This window comes from Myodes glareolus, chromosome 9 (genome assembly GCF_982192425.1).
Source record: "Myodes glareolus chromosome 9, mMyoGla1.1, whole genome shotgun sequence".
Classification (NCBI taxonomy): domain Eukaryota; kingdom Metazoa; phylum Chordata; class Mammalia; order Rodentia; family Cricetidae; genus Myodes; species Myodes glareolus.
In genome coordinates this window covers 17,926,716-17,954,484 of record NC_142034.1, presented here as the reverse complement: position 1 = coordinate 17,954,484, position 27,769 = coordinate 17,926,716, and the positions used below count along the sequence as shown (strand labels likewise).

Genomic DNA, 27,769 nt, shown 5'->3' with positions numbered 1-27,769 from the left:
GTGAAGTTGAGTTTGGAGGCAATACAGTGACTGCCCTGAAACGGTCATAAGACACGTGCTAAGTGCAAGCAAACATTTCTAGACAGAGGCTCTTCACAGATCCATCTTCTCGAACACAAGTTGGAGACGTGGAAATTGCCAAGAGGCTGCAGGGAAAGCTTTCGACAGCTGCCTGTTAACGAGTGACAGAGAGAATGAATGAGACTGGAAGAAATCAAAGTGAACCAGGCTAAGTGAAGTATCAGTGTGCTGATGTCTCTGCGGAGGTGGGACTAGAAGAGTCCAGGAAGTGTTTCTAGTACTTTCTTTTCTCTCTCTCTCCCCCCTTCTTTAACCAGTCACCCAGGCGCGAAACCCTGGGACCCAGATGCGCACACGACCCTGTGGAGCTCGGTTCCCACTAGTGAGTTCTCGCGTGGATCCTCGTGGAGAAAGTCTGGGAAGGGTTCTAAAGAGAGGCGCGCCAGTTTCACCATCGCGCTCGCAGCCTCAGGCAGGGTCCAGACGGGCGCCCGAGGGGAGGGAGCGCACGCCCTTGGCCCGCCCCGCGCGTCCCACCCACTGCGTCCCCTCCTCTCCCCTCCCCTCCCGCCGCGGGAAAAGCAGCCGTGGGCGCCAGGCTCGCCGTGGCACGCGGTGTGTGAAGGGCAGCGGACAGGATGCGAGCGCGGCGGCCGGGGTGGCTCTGGGCAGCTCTACTGGCGCTGGGGACACTGGCGGGCGTTGTCATTGGAGGTGAGGGAGGCGAGTACGATGGGACCGTGGGACCCCGGAGCTCGGGCTGGGTAGCTGAGGAGCTGGGGGGGGCGGGTCCTTCCTCCACTGGCCTCGAGGGCGCGTCGCGGGTGACAGAGGCAAGGTGGGGTTCCGCGGGGCGGCCCCAGCGCCCTGGCAGAGGGATGCGGCTCACCTGCTTGAGTGAGCGCGTACACACTGGATTGCCCCTTTCTCCAAGTAAGGCGCGTCTCTCCCCACGAGTTTGTTCATCTGGCTGCTCCACTCTTTAAGGCCTTTAAGCCTTCTGGGACAGACCTCGCAACCAACACGCCCTGACTGTGTGCTGGGAGTCAACACAGACATCCTTGGGGATGGCTTTGTCCCTTCTCCGTGCAGCTCACACCATCAGCTGCCTGGGCAGTCAGCTTTTGGTCTCACTGGTGCTGCGGGATGGGGAGTGGTCCAGTCAGCAGAGCCGGAGGGGAGCGGGAGGTGATCTTGTTGGAGGTGGAGACACTGAGGTTCTGGGTCAGCTGGAGCAAGCTAAACTTTGCCAATGTGTGTGTGTGTGTGTGTGTGTGTGTGTGTGTGTGTGTGTGTGTGTGTGTGTGTAGTGTGATAGGGTCTCACGTATTTCAGGATGCTTCACACTGTGTTGTCGAGGGTAACCTTGAACTTCAGACCCTCGTGTGCCTTCACTAGTGAGTGCTAGGATTACAGATGGGCACCACGGCCCAGGGTTTATGCGCTGCTGGGAGTTGAACCCAGGGTCTCCTTATACCAAGTGCGCTTTATTAATTGAACTATATCTCCAGACCCAGATGGGCTAATTTTTTTTAGGGTAAAATTTTATTAAGTTGATTTTGAGACTGAGTGTTCAAAAAAAACAATTTAGTGGTTGCCTTCAAGACCCTTCAAGATGATCCAGATAAACCGCAATGGGCCTGAAAGGATATCTCAGGAAAACTTGTGGTTGCCCATTGTTGCTGAAGCTTCCCAAGGACAGATGAAAACTGATCTTTACCCTACATTGGACGAGCCTTGTGACCACAGAACAGAAAGCGGGATCTCCTGCATTGTGTCCTGGAGATGTTTGAGCCTCTGGCAGCTGCTGTTTGCCATTGACTGGGAATGGGGAAACTCACCAGGAAAGTGGATGTTTCTTACAGATAGATAGGTTAACTTTCATGAGTGTAAAACCTGAAAAAAAAACTCACCACTTCTGAGTTTTAAATTGACATATAATGACAGGGTGTGCCTTTGTAAAGTGTGGAAATGCATACACAAGTACCCTGTGCAATGATCAAACCAAGGAACTAATGTTCTTTGTTGTGTCTGATAACTTCCAGCTCTTCTCCGCTATTTTTTTTTGAGATATATTTCAAACACTTTGTGGTTTGTTTCTATTGATAGCTTTCAAATTAACTTCTGGGTGTCATCATCATCATCATCGCCTTCATCATCATCGGTAATTTGAGAAGGGAGTCCTGAGTTCACAGATGGTGCCTAGATAGCAGGGTGTTTGATTCAGCTCCAATGAGGATGAAGTATATCTGCTGCTTTGGTCCCTAACTCTCTCGCACCTTTCCTGAACCCACGTATTACTTGTTGGTTTGTTCATACAGTAGCAATGATTCATACAGGATCACATTGCTGGGGTATAGCTAAGTCTGGGTCTAAAGATCCTTTAATGGGGACAGGGAAGGTGAGGAGTCTGGACTGAGAAAGTGGGAGGACCTGGATTCTATCCCCAGAACCTATTTAAAAAACTTGGTGTAGTGGTGTGCTTGTAATTCCAGTGCTGCGGGAGGAGACAGAGGCAGACAGCTCCCTGGGGCGCACTGGTGAATCAGTCTGGCCTACTTGGGGAGCTCCAGGATAGAAAGAGATCCTGTCTCCAAAAAAGGTGGTATTTCCGAGCAATGATACCCAAGGTTGCCTTCTGGTCTCTGCCCAGGAGCAATTGTAAATGAACATGCATGGATAGGTGCACATACGCACCAAAACAAACAGTTGAAAGCCGCAATACCGCTAGGCTATCTGTTCACAGGTCTGCTGTGATCGAAATACCCCAGAGAGGTGACGGCTTGTGCTGAGCTAGCCTCAGACTCCCTCTGAGGAGCAGGTGGAGTCCTGTCGAGGGTCAGAGGACTCTAGAGTACCCTGTGAAAGAAGTGTTTGTCACACTTGTGGCAGAGCTGCAAGTATCATTAGGCCCCCAGGGAAGCAGGTGCCCTGGGATGACAGGACAGCTGTTTGGGGACACAGAACCAGAGTGGGAGTGAGGTGGCAGAGAGAGGCTGTCTGGAGTAGGAGAGTCTGCTGTGAGGTGATAAGAGTTGTTGTGAGTTTCAGTTTTTATCTACAAAGATAATCATTTATTTTCATCTGAATACTGGGTTGTGTGGCTTCCTCCTATTTAGTCCTTAGTCTAGCTTAAGTAGGTCAGAGATGGAGTGCTTATATTTCTTTTAGAGTTTATATTCTGGAAATTCTCCAACTGAAGCCCTCTTTCAGAATCCCCAGGGCCTGGAGAGAAGAGGAAAGGGAAAAGGGACCGCTGGGGTTCAAACCAGCAGGATGTAGGTTTGGTTCTTGACTTTGCGCCTGATTGATCATGTGATCTTGCTAGTGTCTTAGCCGTGTTTCCTCACCTGTAAAGTGGGGGAAAGCAGTGCACAGACTAAATGAGACAAAGGCACAAATTGAGTGTTCTATAAATGGTGGTTCCTGTTGTCATTACTTTTCCTATCAATCACCGGTGTGCACTATGGACCGCAGGCCAGAGATGTCACTACTTCATGCATCAGTGCAATCCAGGCTCCCAGTTGAGAATTCATTTCTCACATCTTCTTAATTCCGCCCATTTCTCTTTGGTGGCTTGGGACATTTCAGCCCCTCTGGCCCTGTAAGAATATACAGAGAAGGCCCAGGAGAAGAGAGGCCCACACATTCATTTATCCCCCTATGAATCTCAACTTTGTAAGATGAAGGTGGTAAAACCTAATGCATAAGACTTCAGTCTCCACAAAGAGAGCAGTGTCTGTTTTGTTCAACACTGTGCCCGGTTCTTGGCACACAGGCAGCAAAAGAACTATGTAGAGAATGTTATAAAAAGATATCTAAGCCGGGCAGTGGTGCATGCTTTTAATCCCAGTACTCGGGAGGCAGAGGCAGGCGAATCTCTGTGCGTTTGAGGCCAGCCTGGTCTACAGAGTGAGTTCCAGGACAGCCAGGACTACACAAAGAAACCCTGTCTCAAAAACAATAAGAAAATAAAACAAAACAAACAAAAGACATCTAGAGGTGATGTCTCTTAATTTGAAGAAATCCAATATTTATAGATTTGTAACCTCAAGTGTTCTTACCTGAATACTCTGGTGTGTGTGTGTGTGTGTGTGTGTAGCTGAGAACAGAACGCAGGGTTTTGTACTTCCTGAATGTGTTCTACTGCTAAACCACACCCCCAGCCCTTTGGCTATTTGGGACTTTTGCACCGTTGCACATCTTCCGACCAGAGAAGGATGAAAACACAGGGATCCTCTGAAGTGTCTCCCCTTTGTCCTGTCTTTGGAAGAGTCACTAGAACAATCTTTTCTGTTCCCCCTCCGGTTGACAAGCATGATGGCGAAGGTGACATGTGTCTCCTGGGAATAGCATAAGATAGGACGAGGAGGCAGTGGCGTGAGGAGGGGAACTGAATGTGACTCTAGGATTTCCTGATAGAAATTCTCCCTTTGCAATTCCCCACACTCCCCGAGTCTCTGTTTATCATCTCCTCCCAGTTGCAAGAATCCTGCCCTTGTTGGCAGCAACAGCCAGGAAGCATGCCCACAGGAACCGCAAGTCATGAATCAGCAGACAGATAATTAACCAGGCAAGGGGTATGTGTGTGTGTGACTGAGCAGCTTACCCTTACCCTCCTTGCTGCCTGCAGGCTGGCCTGCTAGAGCTCACCATCCCCTCCTCTGCCTGCTCCCCAAGTGGAAGAGTCCCGTGCCTACTGCTACTCAGGTCACCAGTGGATATGAACCTAGGAGCTGGGAATGATGCTGCTCCAGGCTTCTTCTCGTTGGGAACTGACAGAATTTATTGGAACTTGAGACTCTGCAGCAAAATGATAAACTCTTACCTTTTTCTCCAGGCACATGGTGTCCCCAGAAAACTTCCACCCCTTTAAAGGGCTAGAGTTGGGGGCAGTTAAGAGTGCTTTCTGATCTAGCAGAGGACCTGAATTTAGTTTTAAGAACCTATATAGGTGGCTCACAACTGCCCGTAACTTCAATTTCAGGGGAACTGACATTCTCTTCTGATCTCCCTGGGCGCTGAACACATAGTGCACATGCATACATGCAGGTACAATACTCATACACATAAAATAAAAACATATACATCTTAAAAAAGGAGGATTGGGCTAGAGAGATGGCTCAGTGGTCAAGAGCATATAATACTCCTCTAGAGGACCTGGGTTCAGTTTTCAACACCCACATGAGACAGTTTTCAACCACCTGTAACTCCAGCCCTTGCATGTATGCTGCACATAAGCTCATGTAGGTACACACACACACACACATACACACACAAACACACACACACACACACAAACACACACACACACACACACACACACAGAGAGAGAGAGAGAGAGATAGAGAGAGAGAGGAAAATAAAGAAGTCTTTAAAAATGAGTATCACTGAAGTGTAATTTACTATGCCGCGGGGTTCAGCATTCTCAGTGTGCAATTCTGTGTACTTTTGGTAAAGACATACAGTCAAATAATCACTACCATCATGGAGATGGAGAGGATTTTCAGAGAAGTTCCCTCCAGCTTCTTCATAAATCTTCTCTTCCCACTTCTGGTCCCTGGCAACCACTGATCTGTCTCCTGTCCCCATAGATCTGTTTTACAGAATGTCAATGAGATAAAAGCACGGTATGTAGACTTTTAAGTCTGGCTTCTTCTACTTGTAATGTACTTATAGTTCACCTGAGGTGTTGCTTGTGTCAGGACTTCCAAGAGCTCCCTGGGGGCCATCCCATCCTCCTGCAGTGAGATATTACCCTGAAAGCAGCGAGGCTGTCACCACTAAGCCATGGAGGTGCCATCAGTGTTCAAACAGAGAGACACACTTGCGCCATGCTTCAGAAACCGGCGGTTCCAAACGCCAGATAAAGAACTGAGAATTTTGCATCAGTCTCCCCATTTTACTTTTATTTTTCTTGGTACTAAAAGCAACAGATATTTTCAAATATTTTTTATTAGTTTTTAAATAATTTCACACAATGTATTATGATCTTTTTCCTCTCATTCCCTTCCTCCAACTCCTCCCAGGTCCATCACCCCTTCTAACTTGGCCTCTTCTCTGTCTGTCTGTCTCTCTCTGTCTCTCTGTCTGTCTTTCTGTCTCTCTCTGTCTCTCTGTCTCTCTCTCCTTTTTTCCTGTAACCCACTGTGCCCCATTCGTGCTTCCTACGAACACACGGGTGTGGGACTATACACTGGGGCAGGGGCCATCTTGGAGGGGGCACATCCTTGAAGAAAACTGACTCTCCATCCCCCAGAGGCCATCAGCTGTCAGTAGCGCTTCAGTTAGGGGCGGGGCCTGTGAGCCACACCCCTCTGTGCTGGAATGTTGACTGACAAAGTTGCTGTGATTGCCTCACATCCAGAAGTTAAGGTGTTAACTCCAGTCCTACCCAACCTCTGGCTCTTATTTTCTGCCTCTGTGACGGATGTTTTGTGGTCAAATATGTCATAGTTCTTCAGACCAAAGGGCTGGTTAATATGCTTGGAGCCATTCTACTGAGCATGTGTTTGGTAGCAGCCCTGAAAAGCAAACCCAGCAACTCCTTAGAGGTCACGTTCCTACAGAAGACTGCTGTCATCCCCACTGTTCCTTTTCCTGGCAGGTCAGGGAGGAAGAATGATGTAGCTTCACGTTTGTCGTTATAGAAAGCCTGATTTTGTAGTTGCTGGTGTCCCAGTTTGACCCTCTACGGCATCCATAGGCAGGCAGGTGGTGCAATCTATCCAGACATTTCCCTCATGTATGAAATTATCACCTGTGTGCAGATGAGTTTTCCTGTACTTACATGTGTGCTACATATCACTTACATTTCTGTAGAAAAAAGAATTCCCAAGAAAAGAGCAGTGAACCTGAAGCTAAGAATTGCATCATGTTACGGCTCTGGAGGCTTTTATGTCCGTTTGCTGGATGGCTGAACAGGTTGTCTCACCTGTGGGGCTTCGTCCTGGTATCTCAGAAGCTGTGGAGTGGGTGAGGAGGCAGACAGATTTTCTTTTGCTCTGATCTTGCTCTCTCATCCCTTACTGGAGACGTTCCTCCTTAGTGATTTGGAATCTCTATGGGAAGATTCTTTGGGAAGCAAGAAGTCCTGAGATTAGAATCAGTCTTGAAATATGGCACCAAAAGAGAGTTCCAGAATGTTGTTGACAAAAGGCACGCTCAGTAACCACTTTATAGGCTCCTGTAGTTGACGGTCTTTGTGGATAAAATTCTTAGAGGAAGGGAATCTGATCTGCGAGCTCTCGAATGGTTCCAAACCCTGGTGTTATAGAGATCTCTCTGAGAATAAGCCCTTGCTGGGACTGTTTGTGAGGACTGTGTTTGAGCATCTTTCCCGAGACCAGAGAGGGCCTCACTCTTAGGCACTCCACTCTTGAGAATGGAGCATGCTGCCCTGCGCTGAGCAGCTCCAGAGGCCCATGGGGATAGACTGGTCAAAGTTCACTTTTCCTCATTCTCTTCTAATCAACAAATATTTCTATATATGATGTATAACGTATTTTAAAATGTACGCATTGGAAAGTGGCTAAATCAACCTGCAGTGATCACAGAGTTATCACTTTTTTCAGATGAGAACACTTAAATTGCTTGTCTACTTACTTTATTTTTATTTTTTCACTTTTTGAGACAGGATTTCTCTGTGTAGCCCTGGCTGTCCTGGAACTCCCTCTGTAGACCAGGCTGGCCTTGAACTCACAGAGATCTGCCTGCCTCTGCTTCCCGAGTGCTGGGGTTCAATGTATACAGCACTAACCCAGCTAAACTACTTTATTAAAAAAGCAATTTTCAAGTAGAAGATACATTATTGGTAACTCTAATCATTGTGTTATATATAGATCTCGTGATCTTTCTTTTATTTTGTTATCTGGGACACATTCTCCTTCTCATTGTGTCTGACAAAGTTTATTGTTGTGTTCCTGACTGGCTTTGGGATGTTGAAAATGTAGTTTGTAGAAGCCCACCAGGCTCCGGGGAACCTACGTTAATGAATACAAACACGGAAAAGGAGCAGAACCAAGGATATTGAAAATTAGCCTTACTTTGCTTTTAGATAACAAAAGTGATTCAGCTTGTGAAAATAGGCAGTTCAGGGACCGGAGATGGCCCAGTGGGTAAGAGCATTTGCTTGCAAGCACAAAGATCTGAGTTTGAATCTCCAGAGTCCATGTGAAAGGTGGCGAGTGATAGAACAGGTCACCTGACATCTGGGCTTCCACATACATGGTGTGTACATCTGTACACCCAGGTGCGCACGAAATGAAATAAAAAATGAGCAGTGCAGAAATGCAATAATGGAGACAATGCAAGTGATTTGTGGGTTCATGTTTAGAGATCCACTGTGGACAGTTATCCTAGAGTTTCCCATATACACGGCCTCTCTATCACTATTATTTCTCAAACAGGCTCTCCCATGGTAGGATCGTTGGCACTTAATAACATACTCTAGGCATCTTTTGAAGATATTTATTTTTATTTTTATGTGTATGACTGCTTGCTTACATGTCTATGTGTGCCCTACATGCATAGCTGGTGTCTGAAGAGGGTGTTGAATCTCCTAGAACTGGAATTACAGGTGGCTGTGAGCCTTCATGTGGGTTCTGGGAATTGGACCAAGGTCCTCCACAAGAACAAGTGCTCTTAACCACTGGTCCATCTCTCGAGCCCCTACTCTATGTGTCTTTTATGTCAGCTTATGGGTTTTCATTGTTTATTCTGAAAGTTATAGTTCTTGCAGGAAGTGCCAAGAGAAGGGTGATAGATAGGTTTATCAGAGAGCGCTTATCATTATGTTGGCATCTGTTTGCTGGTACAAATAAAGTCACAGAGACATAACCTTGGACATTATGTTCCTCTGTGGAAGTGTTTCTATGAACTTAGTTTCTTTTCCCCTGTCTACTCCCTTCCTTTCCTTTGATATAGACTCCCATTTTTAGCCCAGTCTGGTCTTGAACTCACCATCTTGTCTCTGCCATCTCTGTACTGGGATTACAAGAGTAATTTCCTGAATTTATGTTGGGTAGGCCAAAGAGCATGGATTTTTTTTAAAAATTTGTTTTTAATTGTTCTGTGATATTAGTGTATGACCTAATATTGGGGCCCCACGTTGGGTGTCATTATGTAAATGGAGACTGCTTTTGTTTCCCAGCCCCCCAGACCCAAATAATCACACAAGAACTATATTAATTACAACACAGTTTAGCCAATGAGTTAGGCATATTCCTAGCTAGCTCTTATATCTTAAATTAATTTCTATTAATCTATGTATCACTATGCGACCATGGCTTACTGGTAAGGTTCTGGCGTCTTTCTCCTTTGGCAGCTACATGGCATCTGCCTGACTCCACTTTCTGTCTCCCTGCATTCAGTTTAGTTTTCCCACCTAGGTATATTTTGCCCTGCCACTGGCCAAAGCAGCTTCTTTATTAACCCATAGTAATAAAACATATTTATGACATACAGAGGGGAATCCTACATTAGGCTTCATGTGTGCTAGACAAGGACTCACCTACTTAGGACCCCTCCCCCCAGTTTAGTTTTAGATAAAATCCTGCTGTTATCTCGATTAGATTCTAAGTCTTAGATTCCCACCATCTTTCATCTTAGCATCCGGAAGAACTCAAACTACAGTCATTGCTGTGGCCAACTTTAATTTTTGAGATAGGGTCTCATTTAGCCTAGGCTGGTCTCCAGTTAACTTTGTAGGTGAGACGGTCCTTGAACACCCGATCTTCCTGTCCCTATCTCCCAGGTGCTGGGATTATATCTGTGGGCTACTGCTCCCACCTCAGGTTTGAATAAATGTTGTCCAACAGTCTTCCAAAAACAGTTGAACTGATTTGACTTCAAGATTGGCTCTGACAGCTAGAATTGTTCACACCTGCCCTCCTACCATTGAGACTGTGGAGGAAAGAGCTGGGAGGGACCCCCAGAACTGCAAAGCTGGATGCCAAGGTCACCTTCAGGGCACCGCTGGGCTGGGTGTCAAACAGAACGTGGTACAGGCTTGCCTCTTCTGTACAGTGAATGAGTCAGTTGGGAGGTGGAGCTGGTGTGAGTAAAATCTTCCAGACCTCTAAATGCAACATTTGACCCAAATTTTAGGTCATAAGGAAGAAATGTTCACTAGTGTAGTGAGGGACCTTGCATATCTATGGATTCTAGAGTATCTGTGGCCCTGTTGACATTTTTGGTTCTGGAAGAATAAACATGTTTAGAGCCAATAGCACCTCAAAGATCCTCTAATCTAGTTCAGTTTGTTTTTACAGAAAAGCTAAAAAGAGAGTTTCGAAGAAGTGAGGGACTCACCAAAACCACAAACTAGTTTAGTGACTGGTGAGGTCTGCTCCTGGGGGCTCCTGTCTCCAGCCAGGGTGATTTCCTTTCTACATCTCACCAGAGATAGAGGGCTCTCTCGTGTGTGACCCTGAGGTAAAAGGAAAGATGAGGTGCATTTGTGGTGCAACAAGTAACTGGAGTGAGGGTGAGGGAGAGGAAGTAGATCTTGAACATGGGGGTTATTCACATATATTACCTCACTTAATCCTCATATAGTAAATTTTATACCCATATTTGGGAGACTGAGTTGGTGGGGAGGGGATAAAAATAGCTGTCTGGGTTTTCAGAGTTTGCCTGATAAAACTGGGTGGCTGTCTAAGTCCTGGGGAGCAGCTATAAATCTTGAATAGGCATGCGACCTATTTTAAAGAGAGCACCAGAGAGGCACAGGGATGACCCTGCGATCGTATGGTCTGCAGAATGGCCAGGCAGACTTTAGACCTCTTGAACTATTCTCTGCTACATCCACTCTGTCCCTTGTTTCACTGGCCCTGCTTTATCTCCTAAATTTCTCTAGGGCTAGGTATTAGCTTTAGGCCACAACTATTCATAGGAAAGGGTCTCGCCATCTTCATCCACAGCTTCCTGACTAACCCGTTTAGAGATGGTGACCAGATATGATCTGGCTTTGCTTACAAAGTGTCTCATGAGCGAAGGGTCGGTGAAGCAGGATGGCCAGTAGTCAAAATATATGAACCTTTTCTAAAGGGAGCATGCTTGCTCAGGTTCAAATTCTTTCTCAGTTCTACATGCCTAACCCATCAGCAAGTCCTGGATTACATCTTGAGCTGATTGCACCATTAACACACTGCCCTCCAAACCCAAACCATTGACATCTGTTGCCCGGACTGTTTTAATAATATCCTACTTGATCCATTTCCCTGCTGGCTTCGATCCTGTCTGTGTGCTTGATGACTGAGCTTCTCCCTTCCCTTCTCGGATCCCTTCAGCATTCCCACTGAGTGGCGAACACCTCTGCCTCTCTCCTCCTCCTCCCTCTGTCTTCCAGCCACTTCTTCAACAGGAGGAAGTCCATCCAGCTCCGGTCTTGGTTCTTTGGAGAATGCTTCCCATAATCCACTTCTCAGCATCACTGTAGAATGTCAGCTTCCCAGAAAGGCCTCTCTGGACCCCCTTCTCCAGATGAGATGCTCTCATTTATTCTGCCTTGCTTTGTGTGCAAGCATTTGCCTGTGTCTCTGCTGTTGTTTTCTCTGTCGTCACTTTCCTCACTGAAACACGAATATCACAGAACCAGGGCTTGTTTAGTTCACCCGTGTGTCTCCAGCGCCTGAGAGAGTGCTGGGTGCAGGTAGGTGCTCCTCAAATGCTTACTGAGTGAATGAATGAGTGAATGCTGGAGTATCATTGATAAATATTGGGCAAATGAATGAATGAAGGCTAGTACCATTGACAAATATTGGTGGAAAGTTTTAAAACTAAAGGAACCTCTCATTTGATCTCATCTGTGGTTGAACGAGACATGGCGAAGTTTCCATTCCAGGGTGGCTTTTTTTTTTTTCCCAGTTCATACATGGACGTATCTCAGGACACCCTCCATCAAAATAATGTCATACATGGCTATAGAAATGCAGATCCACTTAGAATTAATTTCTTAGGGCTGTTGTGACATAAATTGGACATCAAAAATGTATGTCTGGGATTCTGAGTGGAACCCATCTTTGTGTCTTTGTAGCATCCTTGGTATCCCTGTCCCTCCCGGTTCTGTTGCTGACTCCACAAGGTGTTTTCCACTTGTGTCTGTCTCCACCTGGGATTTCCCCTCCTTACAAGGGCGTCAGCCATCTTGGATTACTGCCCACACTAATGACCTCATCTTCTTTACATCTATAAATGTCCAAATAAGGCCATTCACAGGCACTGGGGGATTAGGACAACAGTATATCCTGGTGTGTCAGGGAATATATTCGACCCACAACATATTTTAATATTTACTCTTGATGGAGGCAAATCACACACAATTTCTATTGTTAAACTTCACATTTAATTGGCTTTGGTGCACTTTAAAATGATTTAAAATCTGAAATCAGACACCCTTGCATCCATGGTCTTCAGTTTGTTAAGATATTGGAGTCTGAGTTCTCTATCACCTCTACAATGCTTCTTGGGCCATTTGCTCTTTAGCACTGAAGCCCATGTTGCCTTGAGCTTCTCCGCTTTCTCCCTTCCTTCAGCTACTGAGCTCTCCTTAAGGGAGAAATAAAAACCAAAAACATCCTTTGCAAAGCATGCTTGGTAAGGCATGTGTGCACAAATGGGGCCATTAGCATGAGATACTTTGTTCGTTGACTCATTCAGGAGCCTGAAGTGGAAGATCAGGCACCACCTGGTCACCTAGCATCCCTATGGACCTAATCGGGAAGTGGCTACATTGCAGTGGCAGGACTGAGGCTCCTGGCCAGGAATTTTCTCTGGCGGGCAGTAGGAAAGATCTCCATGTGTTCACTAGTGTGTACCATCTTCCATTCTCACCCTAACTAAGCCCTGAAGGTCTCTGGCCTCATCAGGTTATCCTGTCTCTAGTTTTTGACATCCTGTCTCATTGGACAGTATGTCCTCAGCATAGCCTTTTATGACTTCCCCTGGTTCCAGCTCCCTTCCTTGTTTCCTTTTTGCCTATTTTCCCCCACCCTTTATCTCTTTTCTGGTTCTGCAAACCAGGCTGATGTGCCAGACCACAGCCGTTTTTATTTCTACTTTCCAGGCAGATTCCTTGGCTGGCCTCATCTGTCTTTCCCAGTGATCGTCTTTTCTCAGCCACAATTCCTAGATTGGATTTTTGGACACACATTCCTTGCTCTGTTTAGATTTTCACCTCATCGTGATACTTTTTGGCCCCATACTCCCATCTTTAACCCCCTGTTCAGGGTTTAATTAGCTTTGTGCCTGGTGTCCTATAAAATGACTTTAAGGAATTCTAAAAAATAGTAAAATAGTTGTCTACTCTAAATAACTTGAAGCTAAGGATAAAAATGGCAACAGCAAAAACAACTCTGGCAACAATCTTCATTGAGCACTTTATGTATGCCAGCTGCTGCTTTCAAGGATGTTCATTTAAGCATTACAGCCTCCTGTTGAGGACCAGGTCTGGCCAATCTTGCTTGGCTTCTTGGATAAAGTCTTGAGAGGACAAATCTTGGGACATCCATTGTCTTCACTGACATGCTGGTGAGGCTCCCCACTTCTCCAGGAAGTCCCTCTGGACTACAGAGGCCGAGAAGGCATATAGGCTTTATGAATGACTGAAAACAGGCCTGGAGGAGGCCCGCATGTTCAGAAGGGAGGGACAGCCTGGGAGCAGGAGTCCTTTGAATCAGCCTGGGCCTGGCTCAGAGACTTCTGATGAGTCAGCCACTTTCAACCACTGCATTCCAGAGCTCCTGCCCTTTGTGGCAGGGCTTGGTTGGGGAGATTGTTGGGGGATCCTTGGGTCTTACACTATCAATCTGGGATTCATTAAGAATAAAAGATCAAGGGGCCAGGGTAACCATGACTTCCTAAAGAACAGATCCTGCAGCTCGGCTCATCCTCTGAGGTCAGGGACTGCTGGTACCCTGGGAGGGGCCTGCTGTTTCTTGTTTCACATCTGGTCAGGCTTTCTATTGCAGCTGTAAGGCAAGGACTCATGGGGAATGCTAATTTGAGAATGGATAAGTGGATAGACTGGGAAAGGTTTTGAAAATAAATTGGACTGGGCTGTTGAAATGGCTCAGGAGGGTAATGGCGCTTGCTGCCAAGCCTGGAGTCTGAGTTTGATTCTCAGGACCTACCCAGCAGAAGGGAGAATTAACTGTCTTGAGTTGTCCTCTGGTCTCCACATTATGACATGTGTGCTCATACATTCTTTCTCATTCTCTCTCTCTCTCAAAACAAATACATGTAATAAAAAAGAACTTGACAGTACCCATACACCTACACTTTTCGTTTTAACTATTTTCTCTCTTTCTAGTGAACATTGATGATATTTATGTCCAGGATCACTCTTAGCTGCTAGTCTCCATGGAAATTCCCCAAAGAGGGGAACTACCTAAAATAGTCCAGGACGGGTTCCTGTCAGAACTCTTCTGGTGAAGTGATAATGAAGAGGGGCTCTGATCATGTCCCCGGGAGAGAACAGCAGTGAAGCTGAGATCTGGCCAGGCTGCCCTTGAGGGAGAAGCCTTGGATGGCACTGTTGGCTTTGTAGGCTCAGAACCCGGCCGACATCTGTGGAAAGATCAGCTACCTTTTCTCCGTTACACATTGTGTTGTTGAGAGCTGCCCCACTTTGGTGCGCTGGGGCCAGACTTGGAATCAGTGCCACATCTCTCACCTCACGAGCTACTCTCTGTCTCTCTCTCTTGTGCATGCACGTGCGTGAGTACACACACACACACTCACACATACACTGTCTTTCTGTCACACACATAGGCTCACTCACTCACAGTCACACTCTATCTCACCCTCTCTCTCTCTTGCACACACACTCACACATATGCACAAACTCAGGTTATATTCATGTCTGAGAATAGAGCTCCGGGAGTTATTTGTGGGCTTGTAGTGTTGTTTCATTGGTGACACCTGGAGTAGAGAAAGGCTTTGGAAGCAAGATGGAGCCAAGCCTTCGAAGAAACCTGAAGCAGTGCTTCAAGGATTTCCCGTGCAAGCCAGTGTTTTGAAGAGATTCATGATAGCCTATAATGTCTGAGGTTCCATTGATATATGTATGGTTTATGTGTTTATATATCTAAATGTAATACTAGATATTGAAATAGACTCTTGCTATGACTGGCCTCATACTTGCAATGTAGTCCTGGCTGGCTCCAGCTCATGACCCTAATCTTGCTGTAGCCACCCGACTGCTAGGGTTATAGGTGTGCATCACCAAACCTGGCCTACAGGTTTTAGTCTAGAATTCTGGTATACTGTTTAGAAATGAGCTCAGCGGCAATGAGATAGAACTATTTAGCCCCAAAGCTTTCAGTTGCCACTAGTATGTCTTTGGACTGGTTCAGACAGGCAGGCAGGCAGGCAGGCAGGCAGGCAGGCAGGCAGGCAGGCTTCAAGGGCTCAACGGACCTATCTTTTTCTCATCCTCTTTATTCCTCCTCCTCCTTTCTTATTTTTCTTATTTTATTTCTACCCTGGGGATGGAACCCAGGGCCACGTACATGCTAAACATTCATTGTTCTACTGAAATATTTTTCTAGGCTCTTAAAATGTAATTTTAAAAGGTATTATTTTCATACATACAAACAAAAAGAGCATCTGTCAAAAGTTTTAGTCAGTTGAAATAGTGTGGAAACCAGAAAGTCATTGGGACTAGTTCCAAATGGAATTCAAGGAAGGAGATTTTATAATTGACCAGCCATATGGAAATGAATTGGCCAATGGATTTTTAACAATTGGGGCTAATGTCTGTAAAACAGTCAGCTTTAGCCTTTGGTACTTATGTTCTCTACCAGTTAGACATCATTGGTCATTTTGTTAGAAGAGAATCACAAGCGTTTTTCTCATAAAAAATAGATTTACATTATCATAAACTTTTATGGCAGCTACAGACAAAGGAGGCACCTCAGAAATTGGGCGAGAGAACTAACAGGTAACCCGGGGGCGCGAGAAGGAACGGACCTTCCTCCAGCTCCTGGGAGGAAAGGCTTCCCTGAGGTGCTGTAGGCAGAAGGGGGTTTATTTGTCTGAAGCCAGGGCCACAAAGTGAGGGGATAGCCCTCTACTGGAGCAGCTGCCTGGACTTTAGGTCCTGGCTGCTCCCCTCAGGCCCTATTTTGGGCCCCTGCCTGTCCTCGTCCCTCCCTGCAGTCTTTCCTCTGTCAGTGTCAACAGGGGGACCCCTGAGTGCCATCTTGAAGCATCCTCTTGGCTTATGGATTCTCTCAAAACTCCTGTGAGCTAGATCAGCCATTTCATAGAGATGAGGTGGGCTGCCCAGGGCTACAGCATCAAGCGCACATGTCTGAAATGCCATGTCCTTCCGGGTTCTGTTAGCCTTTCCTGGTCGCTCCGGTGCTTTTCATTGAATGCTTGACCTCCAAGACAGAGGTGTTGGGACATCTGTTGAGACAGTGGGACACAGCCATTAAAGTCACCTTACTCCCCCCACAGTATTTAGGTGTTAGTTGTAGTGCACCTGGGCCTAGGTCCTCTGTGCAGTGGCTGTGACTACATTTTAGACAGCTGGAGAAGGCACCTGGCCATGACTCTGGGCCTTGGATTTTCATTTGTCCAGTGTAGGTATAAAACCATCATTAATTAAAACCATCCTATCAGTTCTGATAAGACATTTGGGTCTGTGGCTCAGTCCCATCAGCTGCTGTCACTGTGGCCTCACCTGTTAATATAGCAATGAGTTTCTCCCCATCTTTTTTATTTTCTTTCTTGCTTATCAATAGCCCATGTTTTGTAAATATCTATGGTAAAGTTAGGGCATGTTTGTGTGTACCTGGAAAATGGTCACCTGAGTGTTTGAGAAATTTGGGGTAGTTGGGGCCAGGATGGTCCCTGCCTTGAGCCAATGAGGTACTGACGTCTTTCTTTGTCTCCTCATTGTAGAGTCCAACATCTGTACCACCCGAGGCGTGAACTCCTGCCAGCAGTGTCTGGCTGTGAGCCCTGTGTGTGCCTGGTGTTCAGATGAGGTAAGGAGTCTGTACCTTATTTTGTCAATGCCCTCACTCAAAAGGAATCTGAGGAAGTTTATTCCGGAGCCAAACATAAGTGACAGTGGCCAAGGTACACGGACTCAGGTTGCTTCCAATGCTGTGTTCTCAACAGGATGACTAGTTTAATCAAGGTTATATAGTAACAGAACAAATAAAGTAATAAATCAAGGTGTTTTAAAAACACATTGGTGAGACATCAGGTATGTGGTTTGCAGCAAAGAGGCAGAGTGCCTGCTATAAGCGTCTGATGCACTAGAGAGCACTCCTAGCCTCTGGTTTGGTGGGAGCTAGGAGTCTGTTTGCAAATTCCTAAAAGGACTTTACTTGACATCTTAAGAATGTTAGGTCAAACCCAGATGTGGGTGATAGATGTCTATTTAGGGGGATAATATTGCCCCAAATAATTTGGCTCCCAACCTGTAGCATTCATTTAGCCTTGTAGAATGATCAACATGGGTATGCCCCCCCCCCCCCCCCCGCCAAACTTGAGTTCACACCCCATTTCCCTAGATTTAGGTGCTTTTGTGTAAGCACAGATGCTTGGGACTCTTTCCTTCCTCCTGAATGCAGTCTCTTTCCGCTGTTGAGCAACACTAGGTGAAGCCTTCCCATTGCCGCATGGTGGAAAGCCGGCACCTGAGTCTAGAGCCTGCTTTGCACTTCCACTACCAAGCCAGTTTGCTTGGGCCTCTTTTCTTGCAGTGACTGTTGCTACCCTTCGTCAGGCTTTGCTTGTTTTGGGCTAGACGATCTCAGGGAAGAAGGGCTTTAGTCTCGAAATGAGAGGGGGTGCTAGGGTGCACATAGGGTGTTGTGAAGGGATGTTTATTTTCCCCCAGAGTGAAAAAACAAAGCTAAAACCCAAAGAGGAATCCTTTCTCTCTCTGTGTGTGTGTGTATGAGAGAGAGAGAGAGAGAGAGAGTGTATGTGTATGCGTGTGCATGTGCATGTAAACACATTCTTAGAGATCCCCTTCCTTCTCTTTTCTCTGATGATGAGGCCCTTCTGTCTTCCTTCCTTCCTTCCTTCCTTCCTTCCTTCCTTCCTTCCTTCCTTCCTTTCTTTCTTCCTCTCTCTCTCCCTCCCTCCCTCCCTCTCTCCCTTTCTCTCTGAGTTGTCAATGGGGGAACAAGCACAGGAGAGGGTCTGCCATGTCTGGGTAGAGAGTTTGCTGTGTCCAAGGCCCTAGGGAATGAGTGTCTGAGGGAATGGCTGTGTTTGTGGCCAGGTTGGGAATTGGGAGCTGGCAAAGATTGATGCGGAAGTAGGGGAAGTGCATGTGACTGGAGAGGTTCCCAGCAGTTACAGTGGGAATGAGTCACTCCCCCTCCTCCAGCAGATGGTCACCTGAATTGCCAGCCAGGCTGCTCCTGAGCCACCTGTGGTCAGCTCCTTGATCCTCCTAACCCTCCCCTCACTCTGTCTGCTTCTCTTCTGGATCCTCTGAGTTTCCTAAAAAGGCCGTCTCCTGGGCAGACTGGGGAGAAAGGGGGCAGAAGGCTGTGTTTATCCCCTAGAGGAGGGCTGCCAGAGCCTCCCAGGAACCGGCTCACACACAGCTTTGGCCTCTGCACTGCTCCGCACGGGAACTGCTTCTTGAGGCAGCTGCCTAACATCTGGGCCAGACTGATCTCATTTAGCAAATGAAGCATTCTCTGGGGGCTTGGGGAGCCCTTCTTCTCCACCCCCACATGTGCCCCTCCCCTCTGGGCTGCGCTCGAGGCTTAAGTGTGGCGTGGCTTCTTCCTTCTCGTTTGTCATATCCTTTTGCCTTTGCTCACCATCATGGTTTTGTTAAGCTTCCTTTCTAGGGAAGTTGTAATTCTGTAACAATCCCAGGAGAAGGAGTGGGATGTGGAGGGTGTCTTGTTGGAACTGGCAGCCCTGAGGTTGGCTCGCTGGAGCAGAGGGGAGCAGAGAGGAGCCCCCTGAAGAAGACCATTTTTTTTTACCCATCTGGGTCCTATGGGGACAAGCTAGAGCTGGGTCCTGACCAGCCAAAGCCCCTCCTTAGCCCGTATGAACAGACTCGGAATATTTATTGGTCACTATGGTGAATCTTTGCCCTGTGGGGCAGATGAGGGGCCAGAGGTAGAGAGGCTGGGGAGGACTGGCCTACTGATGGGGTGGAGTCAGGAAATGGGTGGCAGTTAGGACCAAAGGAAACTAAAGAATGGAATACAGTGAATGACGACATCTAACATCACTAAGTGAGGAGGAGGAGGAACGGGATCCGGGGAGTCTGATGTGGAACGGAATGTGTCAAACAGGGAGGAACCCTGGATTAGGACTAGAACATGGCTGTTATCTGTTCCCTGGGGGCTTCCCTTGCACAGGGCAAGCTTAAGTCTTGAAAGTATTTGGATCTTGACTTGAAACAACCAAAGGTGGGGCTGGGGGTGCTGCAGAGCCCCCTGCCTCCCCTGCCTTGACTGTTTCAGGCGGTGCTGATGTTGGCAGTGCCTCTGAAAACAACTGGTTGGGCTCAGCTTCTGGTCCTTAAAGGATAGCAGCTCTTGGGTGTGTATAGTAAGCACTTGGCTGGGTAAGAGGAAAATAGAGCCAGTGTGTATGAGTGGGGTGTTTTGGGCCCATCTGCATAGGGCGTGTTCTTGGCGAGATAGATAATGGTTAGATAACATGGATTTGGGCAATATGCTCTCTCTGGTCTATACAGCTAGCAAAGACCCCAGCTTCACACAGCGTTAGACCTTGTAATCTTGTCTTAAGTGGTATCACACTGGAGTCTAGAACTTTCCAAAGCTATATGGTAATTTAATAAACCCGAAGTGTTTGTTAAATATAATGACTCCCAGAATGGACCCTGGACCTATTGCATCAGAACAGGTTGTTATGGTAGCAAGGGGGATGCCATAGCTACTGGTGGAGGCTGGGACTGGACAAGATGGGTGGAGGTATAATTGGGGTTGCCAGCCTACCAGAGTACCCAGTCCAAGTTGGATTAAGGAGCAAATCATTTTTCATCTTGGTATGCTTTGAATATTTTGTAAATTTGGTCATCGTAAGGCAGGACGAAATGCTGGGAATTGCTGTGCAACCTGAGCACACGTTGCAAGGTGGACCAGCTCCCAACCTGACGCCAAGAAAGGAAGGGGAAGAATGGGGTTTGGGACTAGAAAGGAGAAGACTCCAGTAGGACTTCCTTCTCTGCATCTGCAGGGAAAGGCTCAGGACGTGTGTGAGTGTGTGCGTGCGTGTGTGTGTGTGTGTGTATCAGTGTTTCATGACCGTGTCTGTGGTTTCTTTGTATTTATTTATAACTTGGAGCATAATATGTCTACCCTGAGTTTGTCCCAAAATCTGTTATTGTAGAAAAAAAATGTATAGTAGGTGTGGTGGTTTGAAAGAAAATGGCCCCCGAAGGGAGTGGCACTATTAGGTGTGGCCTTGTTGGAGGAGATATGGTCTTGTTGGAGGAAGTGTGTCTGTTGAGGCAGGCTTTGAGGTCTTCTATAATGCTCAAGTCACACTCAGTGAGACAGTTCTCTTCCTGTGGCCTGCAAGCTGTAGGACTCTCAGCTACTTCTCCAGCACCATGTCTGTCTGCATGCCATCATATCCCACCGTGATAATAACGGACTAAACTTCTGAAAATGGAAGCCACCCCAATTGAATGTTTTCCTTTATAAGAGTTGCCGTGGTCATGGTGTCTCTTCGTAGCAAAGACACTTCAACTAAGACAGCAAGTCTGGCCTTGTAACTCAGTTGGTAGAGTGCTTGCATTAGACACATGAAGCCCTGGGATAAACCCAGTATTTCATAAACTGGGCGTGGTAACCACATGCCTGTAATCTTGGTCCTCAGGAGGTAGAGGTAGGAGGATCAAGGCAAAGGTACATGTTCTGGGTTGGACTGTGGAGATGGCTCTGTGGGTAAGAACACTTGCTGTGGAAGCCTGAGGAAATGGGTTCAAATCCCCGGCACCCATGGAAAAGCTGAGAATAGCCGCTCGTGCCTGTGATTCCAGGGTTGAGGAGCAGAGACAAATAGATCCCAGGAGCTTGCTGACCAGACATCTTAGCTAAAGCAGCGAACTGTAGATTCACCAAGAGACCTTTTATCAAAAAATAAGGTGGCTGGCTGTGGTGGCACACGCCTTCAATCCCAGCACTGGTGAAATAGAAGCAGGCAGATCTCTTTGAGTTTGAGGCTAGCCTGGTCTATATAAAGAATTCCAGGGCAGCCAGGGCAACATGGCAAACCCTGTCTTAAAAAAAGAAAGAGAAGTGGAGAGTGATAGAGAAAGACATCCAACATCCTCCTCTGGCTTCCTCTTGTGTGTACACAGGCACACCTACATATGCATGTGTCTGTGTGCATACCATACACACATATACACCATAAAAACAGTTCAAGGTAATTTTTGCATTACACACATGAAGCGTTCAAAGCCAATAGAACAACAATAGAAGTTCAAAGCCAGCCTGGGCTAAATGAACTCCTGCCTCAATAAAACAAAACAAACAAACAAACAAACAAACAGACAAACCTCAAACAAATAACACAGTGGTAAGAGTGTATCTCTTGTCACCAACAAAGTGTGAGTCCTGACAGATATAGACTAAAATGCCTTGTTTTCCTTTATTTTGCCTCCATACTTCTCTGTGGGTTCAAGTAATTTCCTACCCTTACTAAGTGGGCCAATCAGACAGCAGTGTCGGAGTGGGCCCAGGGAGTTAGCCCTGTGGTAGATAGAGTCTGGAATACACATCCACTCTTAGTACTGAAAAAAAAAAGAGAAAACTTCAAGGATATGTTTTCCCTTGCCTCCCCCAGGAGAGAGCACACAGTACAGTGGCCATTACAATGACGACTTCAGGAAAGTGGCCTCTGCCCCTTGCCCCGGACCCCCAGAGGATTTGAGTATATTTGACTCACACTGAGACTTTGGATTTTGAAATCATCACACGGTCTTATTTTAGCCCCTGCCCAGCCCTGTGAGACAGAGATCACAGGGACTATTATTCATGCTGTACTTTTCCCAAACAGAATTAAGGGGGCCTGGACCTAATAGAATGTGTCACTCTCTCAGGAAGGGGAGGGGATCCAGCAGCTCACAGAGCTCAGCTCCCCCTCCCCGCCTCCTACCTCTGTGGGTGATCTCTTCCCCCACATGGGGCGGGGCTTCACTCTTTTGTGTAGCATCCGGTTTGGGTGGGAACTAGAACAGTAACATCAAACCGGTTTCCAGTTTTCTCTTTGAGTGACCTGGAGATAGCCCTTCTTGCATCTGGGCCTGGGGTGGGAATGTGGCCAAGTGTGTTGAGGACATCGCCTTGGTATCTTTGGTATCTTCCCAGGGCAGGAGACTCTCAGGAAGAGCCGGGCCAAGGAGTCTGTTAGGTTTCTGACTTCTGACACCCGCGATCACCAAAGGAGGGAGACAGCCTGGTCTTATTTTTCCGTTTACTTTTTATTTTTCATTGTTTATTTTGATTTTTCTAGGGATGTTCGTAGAAAGCCTAAAGACAAATGTGAGCATGCAGCTCTCTGCTTATGGAGACTGTGCGCTTAGGAAGTGGGGGTGAGGAAAGCTCCTACCCAGAAGCACGGCTCCCCTTGCAGAGCTTGAGGATTCTTGGTGGCTTGCAGTTCTCCCTCAGCTCCCTGGTCTCCCCCCCCTAGTCTCCCTCTCTTGTCTCTGTCTTGTTCTGGAGAGGCTCAGCTTCTCCGGCAGCTTGGTGATCTAATCATTGCCTTTTGGGGAAGGTTTTCTCTGAGGTCTGTGGGAAGTGGGAATCACAGATAAGATTGGTGGTGTGTGTGTGTGTGTGTGTGTGTGTAGTATGTGGGTAGTGTGTGGATAGGGTGTGTGTGTGTGTGTGTAGTATGTGGGTAGTGTGTGGATAGGGTGTGTGTGTGTGTGTGTAGTATGTGGGTAGTGTGTGGATAGGGTGTGTGTAGTGTGTGTGTGGGAAAGGATGGAGTGTGTGTGTGTGTGAGGGTGGAGTGTGTATGTGTGAGGGTGGAATGTGTATATGTGTGTGTGTTGGGGAGGTGGGTAAGGGTAGAGTGTATGTGTGTGAAGGTGGAGTGTGTGTAGTGTGTGTGTAGTATGTGTGTAGGTGTAGTGTGTGTGTGTGTATGTGTGTGTGATGCTTGCACTGCTACTTCTGCCACCATCTACACGGGGCAGGTCTTCAACTCCTCAAAGGGGACCTTCTGAGCTTTAGAATGTGGGTGTCTCTTGTGGCCGGATCCCTCTGCAGGTGTCCTGGTGTCCAGGTTCTGGACGACTGGACATGGAGGATATTGCCCATCTCTTCCCACACTTCGCAGGTCTCTATCTCGTATCCCGCTCTCTGAATGCCCGGGGCATTTTCTGCTCTGGCTCCTCCCAGGACCATTCCTCCCAACCAGCTTTACTGCGTTTTATTACACTCTCCATGGAATGCAGTAAAATTCTTTTATGAGGCTATTCACAGGCAGAAAGCCTGGGCGGCATCTTAGTTGTGTGGCGCCCAAGTTCTGCGACTCTGGGCAGTCACCTAACTTCTTCAGGCCTCAGATTTCTAGCCCAGGAAGTTGTGTTCTTCGTTGGTGAAGCCTCCTACCCTTAGGTTCCTCACCTGTGAAATAAGAATGAGTAATTCCTGCCTGACCAGGCCGTCCACATTGCAGCGGTTTGTGGCGTCCTGTCCCAGCCTAACTGCAGCAGTTGCTCAGTATATCTTAATAGTCTTAATAGTCGCTCGGGGATATTGGTAGGTTTTTTTTTTTTTTTTTTTTTTTTTTTTGGTGGTGGAACATGGTTTGGAAGGTGCTGTTAGGAAAGTCTGAAGACCTAGACATTGGGAATAGGTCCAGGTAGGGGTGTGTCAGCTTTCAGATTAATCTCCTCGACCTGGCCGGTGACAGCTAGACGTATGTTCAGGCAGTTCTGGTTAAGTACGCGTAGTGCTGGGGGATGACTGCACCAAGGGCATCGTGTTCCCTAATCCCAGGAAACCAAGGTCCAAAGTGACTTCCATGGGGTCACATGGCTAGCTAGCAGTGACCTAGCTCTGGGGCCCGTTTTCTGATTTCAGTGTCCTTCCAAGAACAGTTGGTTCTTGCACGTGAGCACACACGGAGTCCCGGAGGCTGTGGGGATATGTGTCAGTGTGGTTTTTGTCCAGGGCGAAGGAGGAAAGTGACGGAACAGCTCTGGTCAGCAGCCTGTCCTCATGGTCTTTTCCCAGCTTGTGGGGTTTATTCAAAAGAAGCTCATTCAGGAATTCCTTATCAACACTTCCTATTAATAGCTAACGCTGATTGAGCACTTACTGTATACACACATGGTCTTTTTTAGCCTGGCACGACATCCCTGTGATGGAGGGTTCTTCTTGTTAGTTCTTTTTAAACTAATTTTTTTTTTTTTGGTTTGTTTTTCGAGACAGCGTTTCTCTGTAGCTTTTGAGCCTGTCCCGGAACTAGCTCTTGTGTACCAGGTGGCATCCATCTCACAGAGATCCGCCTGCCTCTGCCTCCCGAGTGCTGGGATTAAAGGCGTGTGCTACTACCACCTGGTTTAAACTAACTTTTTTTTTTAATTGTGGTAAAATACATATAACGGAATTTACCATCTTAACCTGTGTGTGTGTGTATAGTGTGTACGTGTGTGAAGATGTATTGTGTGTGTGGATAGTGTGTACGTGTGTGTGTGTAGTGTGTACATGTGTGTGTGTAGTGTGTACGTGTGTGAAGATGTATTGTGTGTCTTCCTCTCTCTCTCTCCACCTTATTTCTTGAGTCTCAGGGTCGCTCACTGTACCTGGAGCTCAGTGAAAGGGTAACATAGCTGATCAGCGAGCCTCCAGGGGTCCTCCTCTGGGTTTGCAGGCGTGTCAAACAGGTCAGCAGGACCCCCCCACTTTTGCTAAAACATGGTGCTGAGTTCAGGTTCTCACACTTGTGCAGCCAACACTTCTGACTGAACCATTCCCCCAGCCCCTTCTGAGCATTCCTTTGTATAATTTTTCCGTCTTGACCGTTAAGTATACACTTGAGTGGCATTAAATCTGTTTGTAATGGGACACCCTCATCGTCATCCATCCTCATAACTAATTTCATTTTGCTAAACTAAAACTCTGGGCCAGTTAAACAACTCTTCCTTCCACTCCTCCCTAGCCCCTAGCAACCATCATTCCCCCTTCTATCTCTGTGGTTTGATTGTTGTTCATAGCCGAGGAAGACTTTTACCCTCTACGTTATGACTGAAGGAACTGGGCTCCGAGAGCTGGGTGTCGTGCTCTGGTACCCAGTCAGTGGTGACACCGAGGGTCAGTCTCAGCTCGCTCATTCCCGTGCTCTTACTCTCTACCCTCCCTGTCCCCCCTGTCTCCTGTGTCCTGGGTGAAGAGGGGAGACAGCAAACACACGACCAAGACCTTATAAAGCAGCCAGTATCTAACACAATAGCTTTAAGTGGTTTTAACCTTGACCTACAGAAAGAAATATCTCATATATTATTACTCATTATGCATGCTAAATTACTCATTATGTATGCTACTTACTCAACATATATGCTAATTACTAATTATGCATGCTAATCATGCATTATGCATGCTAAATCCCATCCCCCCATAAATAAAAGGTTCCCCATCTTACATTGAAACCTTTATTAACATACTCAGGTATTTTCTATTCCATTCAATTCAATAGTAAACCTGATTTTGAGACAAACTGATTCCTAGTTCACAATTTGGAAAGCACCAGTTTGCCAGACACCTTACTTAATGCACCCTCTTCTCACCTGTCAATCATGAACAGGTACTGACTCAGCCTCTTTGCTCTTGCTTGCTGTGTGTGTCGCTAGGAAAGGACCCCAGCAGTCCTATGCTAGATTAGCTCCAAAGGGCTGGGTAAGATCTAAGCCATTGGGAGGTGACATGTCATGCAGGAGGCATAGCCGTGCTACCTCTGATGTCAGGGCCCCCTTGGGCTCCTGTCTCCATAGGCTCTGCCCCAGGGCTCACCCCGCTGTAACCTGAGGGAGAACCTGCTGAAGGACAGCTGTGCTCCAGAGTCCATTGAGTTCCCAGTCAGTGAGGCCCAGATCCTGGAGGACAGACCACTCAGCGACAAGGGTTCTGGAGACAGCGCCCGGATCACTCAAGTCAGTCCCCAGAGGATTGCCCTTCGACTGCGGCCAGGTAGGCACAGGGCTCATCTTCGGGAGACACCCAGCCCAAGCAGGCAAGGGACATCCATAGAAAGTCTGAGCAGGAACTCTTGTGGGTAAGGGGCAGCATGCACTAGAAATGGGGTGAAAGGAGGAGGCGGGGGGACAATTGTGAGTAGGAGAATGGAAGAAAATAAGAGGAGTAAGGATTTGTGTCAGAAGGTCCGAGTGTGAATCCCACCTCCACCCTGTTACTGGTTATTTGACTGGTTACTAGTTACTTAACCCTTCTGATGCCACCTCCTCCTGATGTGTTTTATCTAGTCTGCAGCAGCTTTTTATGGAGGCGCAAATGGGATAGAGGTTGAGAAAGCATTTTTTTTTTTAAAAAAAAACTTTTTCAAGACGGGGTTTCTCTATGTAACAGTCCTGGCTATCCTGAAACTCACTCTGTAGACCAGGTTGACCTCAAACTCACTAAGATCCATTTGCCTCTGCCTCCCGAGCACTGGGATTAAAGGTGTGCGCCACCACTGCCTGGCCCATTTGTGACCCCGTTTTCCACCATAGGGGAAAGGGACTGTTTAGGAGCAGACAAAGTAGGAACTGAAGAGGGAGGAGTGTTGGGCTAAGCTTTTCAATGCTTGGCCTGGCTGAATCAATAAGAATTGGAGAGAGCCTCACTGTATGCAAGGCATTATGGGATTTGGAGAAAAGCAGGGTGCTATTTATTTAGTTTTTGAGACAGGACCTCTGTTTAGCCCGGAACTCACTGTACAGCCCAGGTTGGCCTTGAATTTTCAGGAATCTCCCTGTTTCTGTTGTGTGCACACTGGGAGTATAGCCGTGTGCCACCGTACCCAGTACAGTTCCTGTCCTTCACAGAGTCTGACCTGTAGTTGCGGTCAAGAGTTGTGTGACTTGGGATAGTAGACCTGGGGACCCAGAGGGTCACACACATGGGGATCTATAGTGGGAAATCACAGAATGGAAAGGAAGAAGTTCAAGAAATTGCAAGATGAATGGAGTTATAATGGGGGGTGGGGTGGGAACCAAAACTTTCAAGCTTAATTTGACCGGACAGTTATTTATCCCCTATAGCGGAGAGGAGAGAAAAACTGACATCCTTCTGTCTTCCAGATGATTCGAAGATCTTTTCACTTCAAGTGCGGCAGGTGGAGGATTACCCTGTAGACATCTACTATTTGATGGACCTGTCCTTCTCCATGAAAGATGATCTGTCAAGCATCCAGACCTTGGGTACCAAGTTGGCTTCCCAGATGCGCAAGCTTACTAGCAACCTTCGGATTGGCTTTGGGGCCTTTGTGGACAAACCTGTATCACCATACATGTTCATCTCCCCACCAGAGGCCCTCAAAAACCCCTGTTACAGGTAACACAAGCTAGTGAAGCACCTCTTCCCTTTGTCTCAGGCTGGACCAAGTCATAGTTGCCATTTTAAACTCCAGGTTTTTTTTCTTTAGAAATTTATTAATTTTATTTCTATATATATGTATGTTTTTGTGTCTATGTATATATGAGTGCCAGGTGACTGTGGAGGCTAGAGGAGGGTGTCAGACCCCCTGGAACTGGGGTTACAGG

The 27,769-nt window shown here is 47.0% G+C and overlaps 1 protein-coding gene across 2 annotated transcripts in view; it reads left to right on the top strand.

Moving 5' to 3' along the window:
* The first annotated feature begins 591 nt into the window (after positions 1-591).
* The window catches only part of Itgb3 (integrin subunit beta 3), a 58,090-nt gene continuing 30,912 nt past the window's right edge, over positions 592-27,769 (top strand). For both annotated transcript variants that reach the window (XM_048445936.3, XM_087909881.1), the window contains exons 1-4: positions 592-735; positions 16,933-17,018; positions 26,003-26,198; positions 27,308-27,560. In XM_048445936.3, the coding sequence (XP_048301893.1) occupies positions 660-735; positions 16,933-17,018; positions 26,003-26,198; positions 27,308-27,560 (611 nt within the window). In that variant the 5' untranslated portion in view covers positions 592-659. The remainder of the gene's footprint in view (positions 736-16,932; positions 17,019-26,002; positions 26,199-27,307; positions 27,561-27,769) is intronic.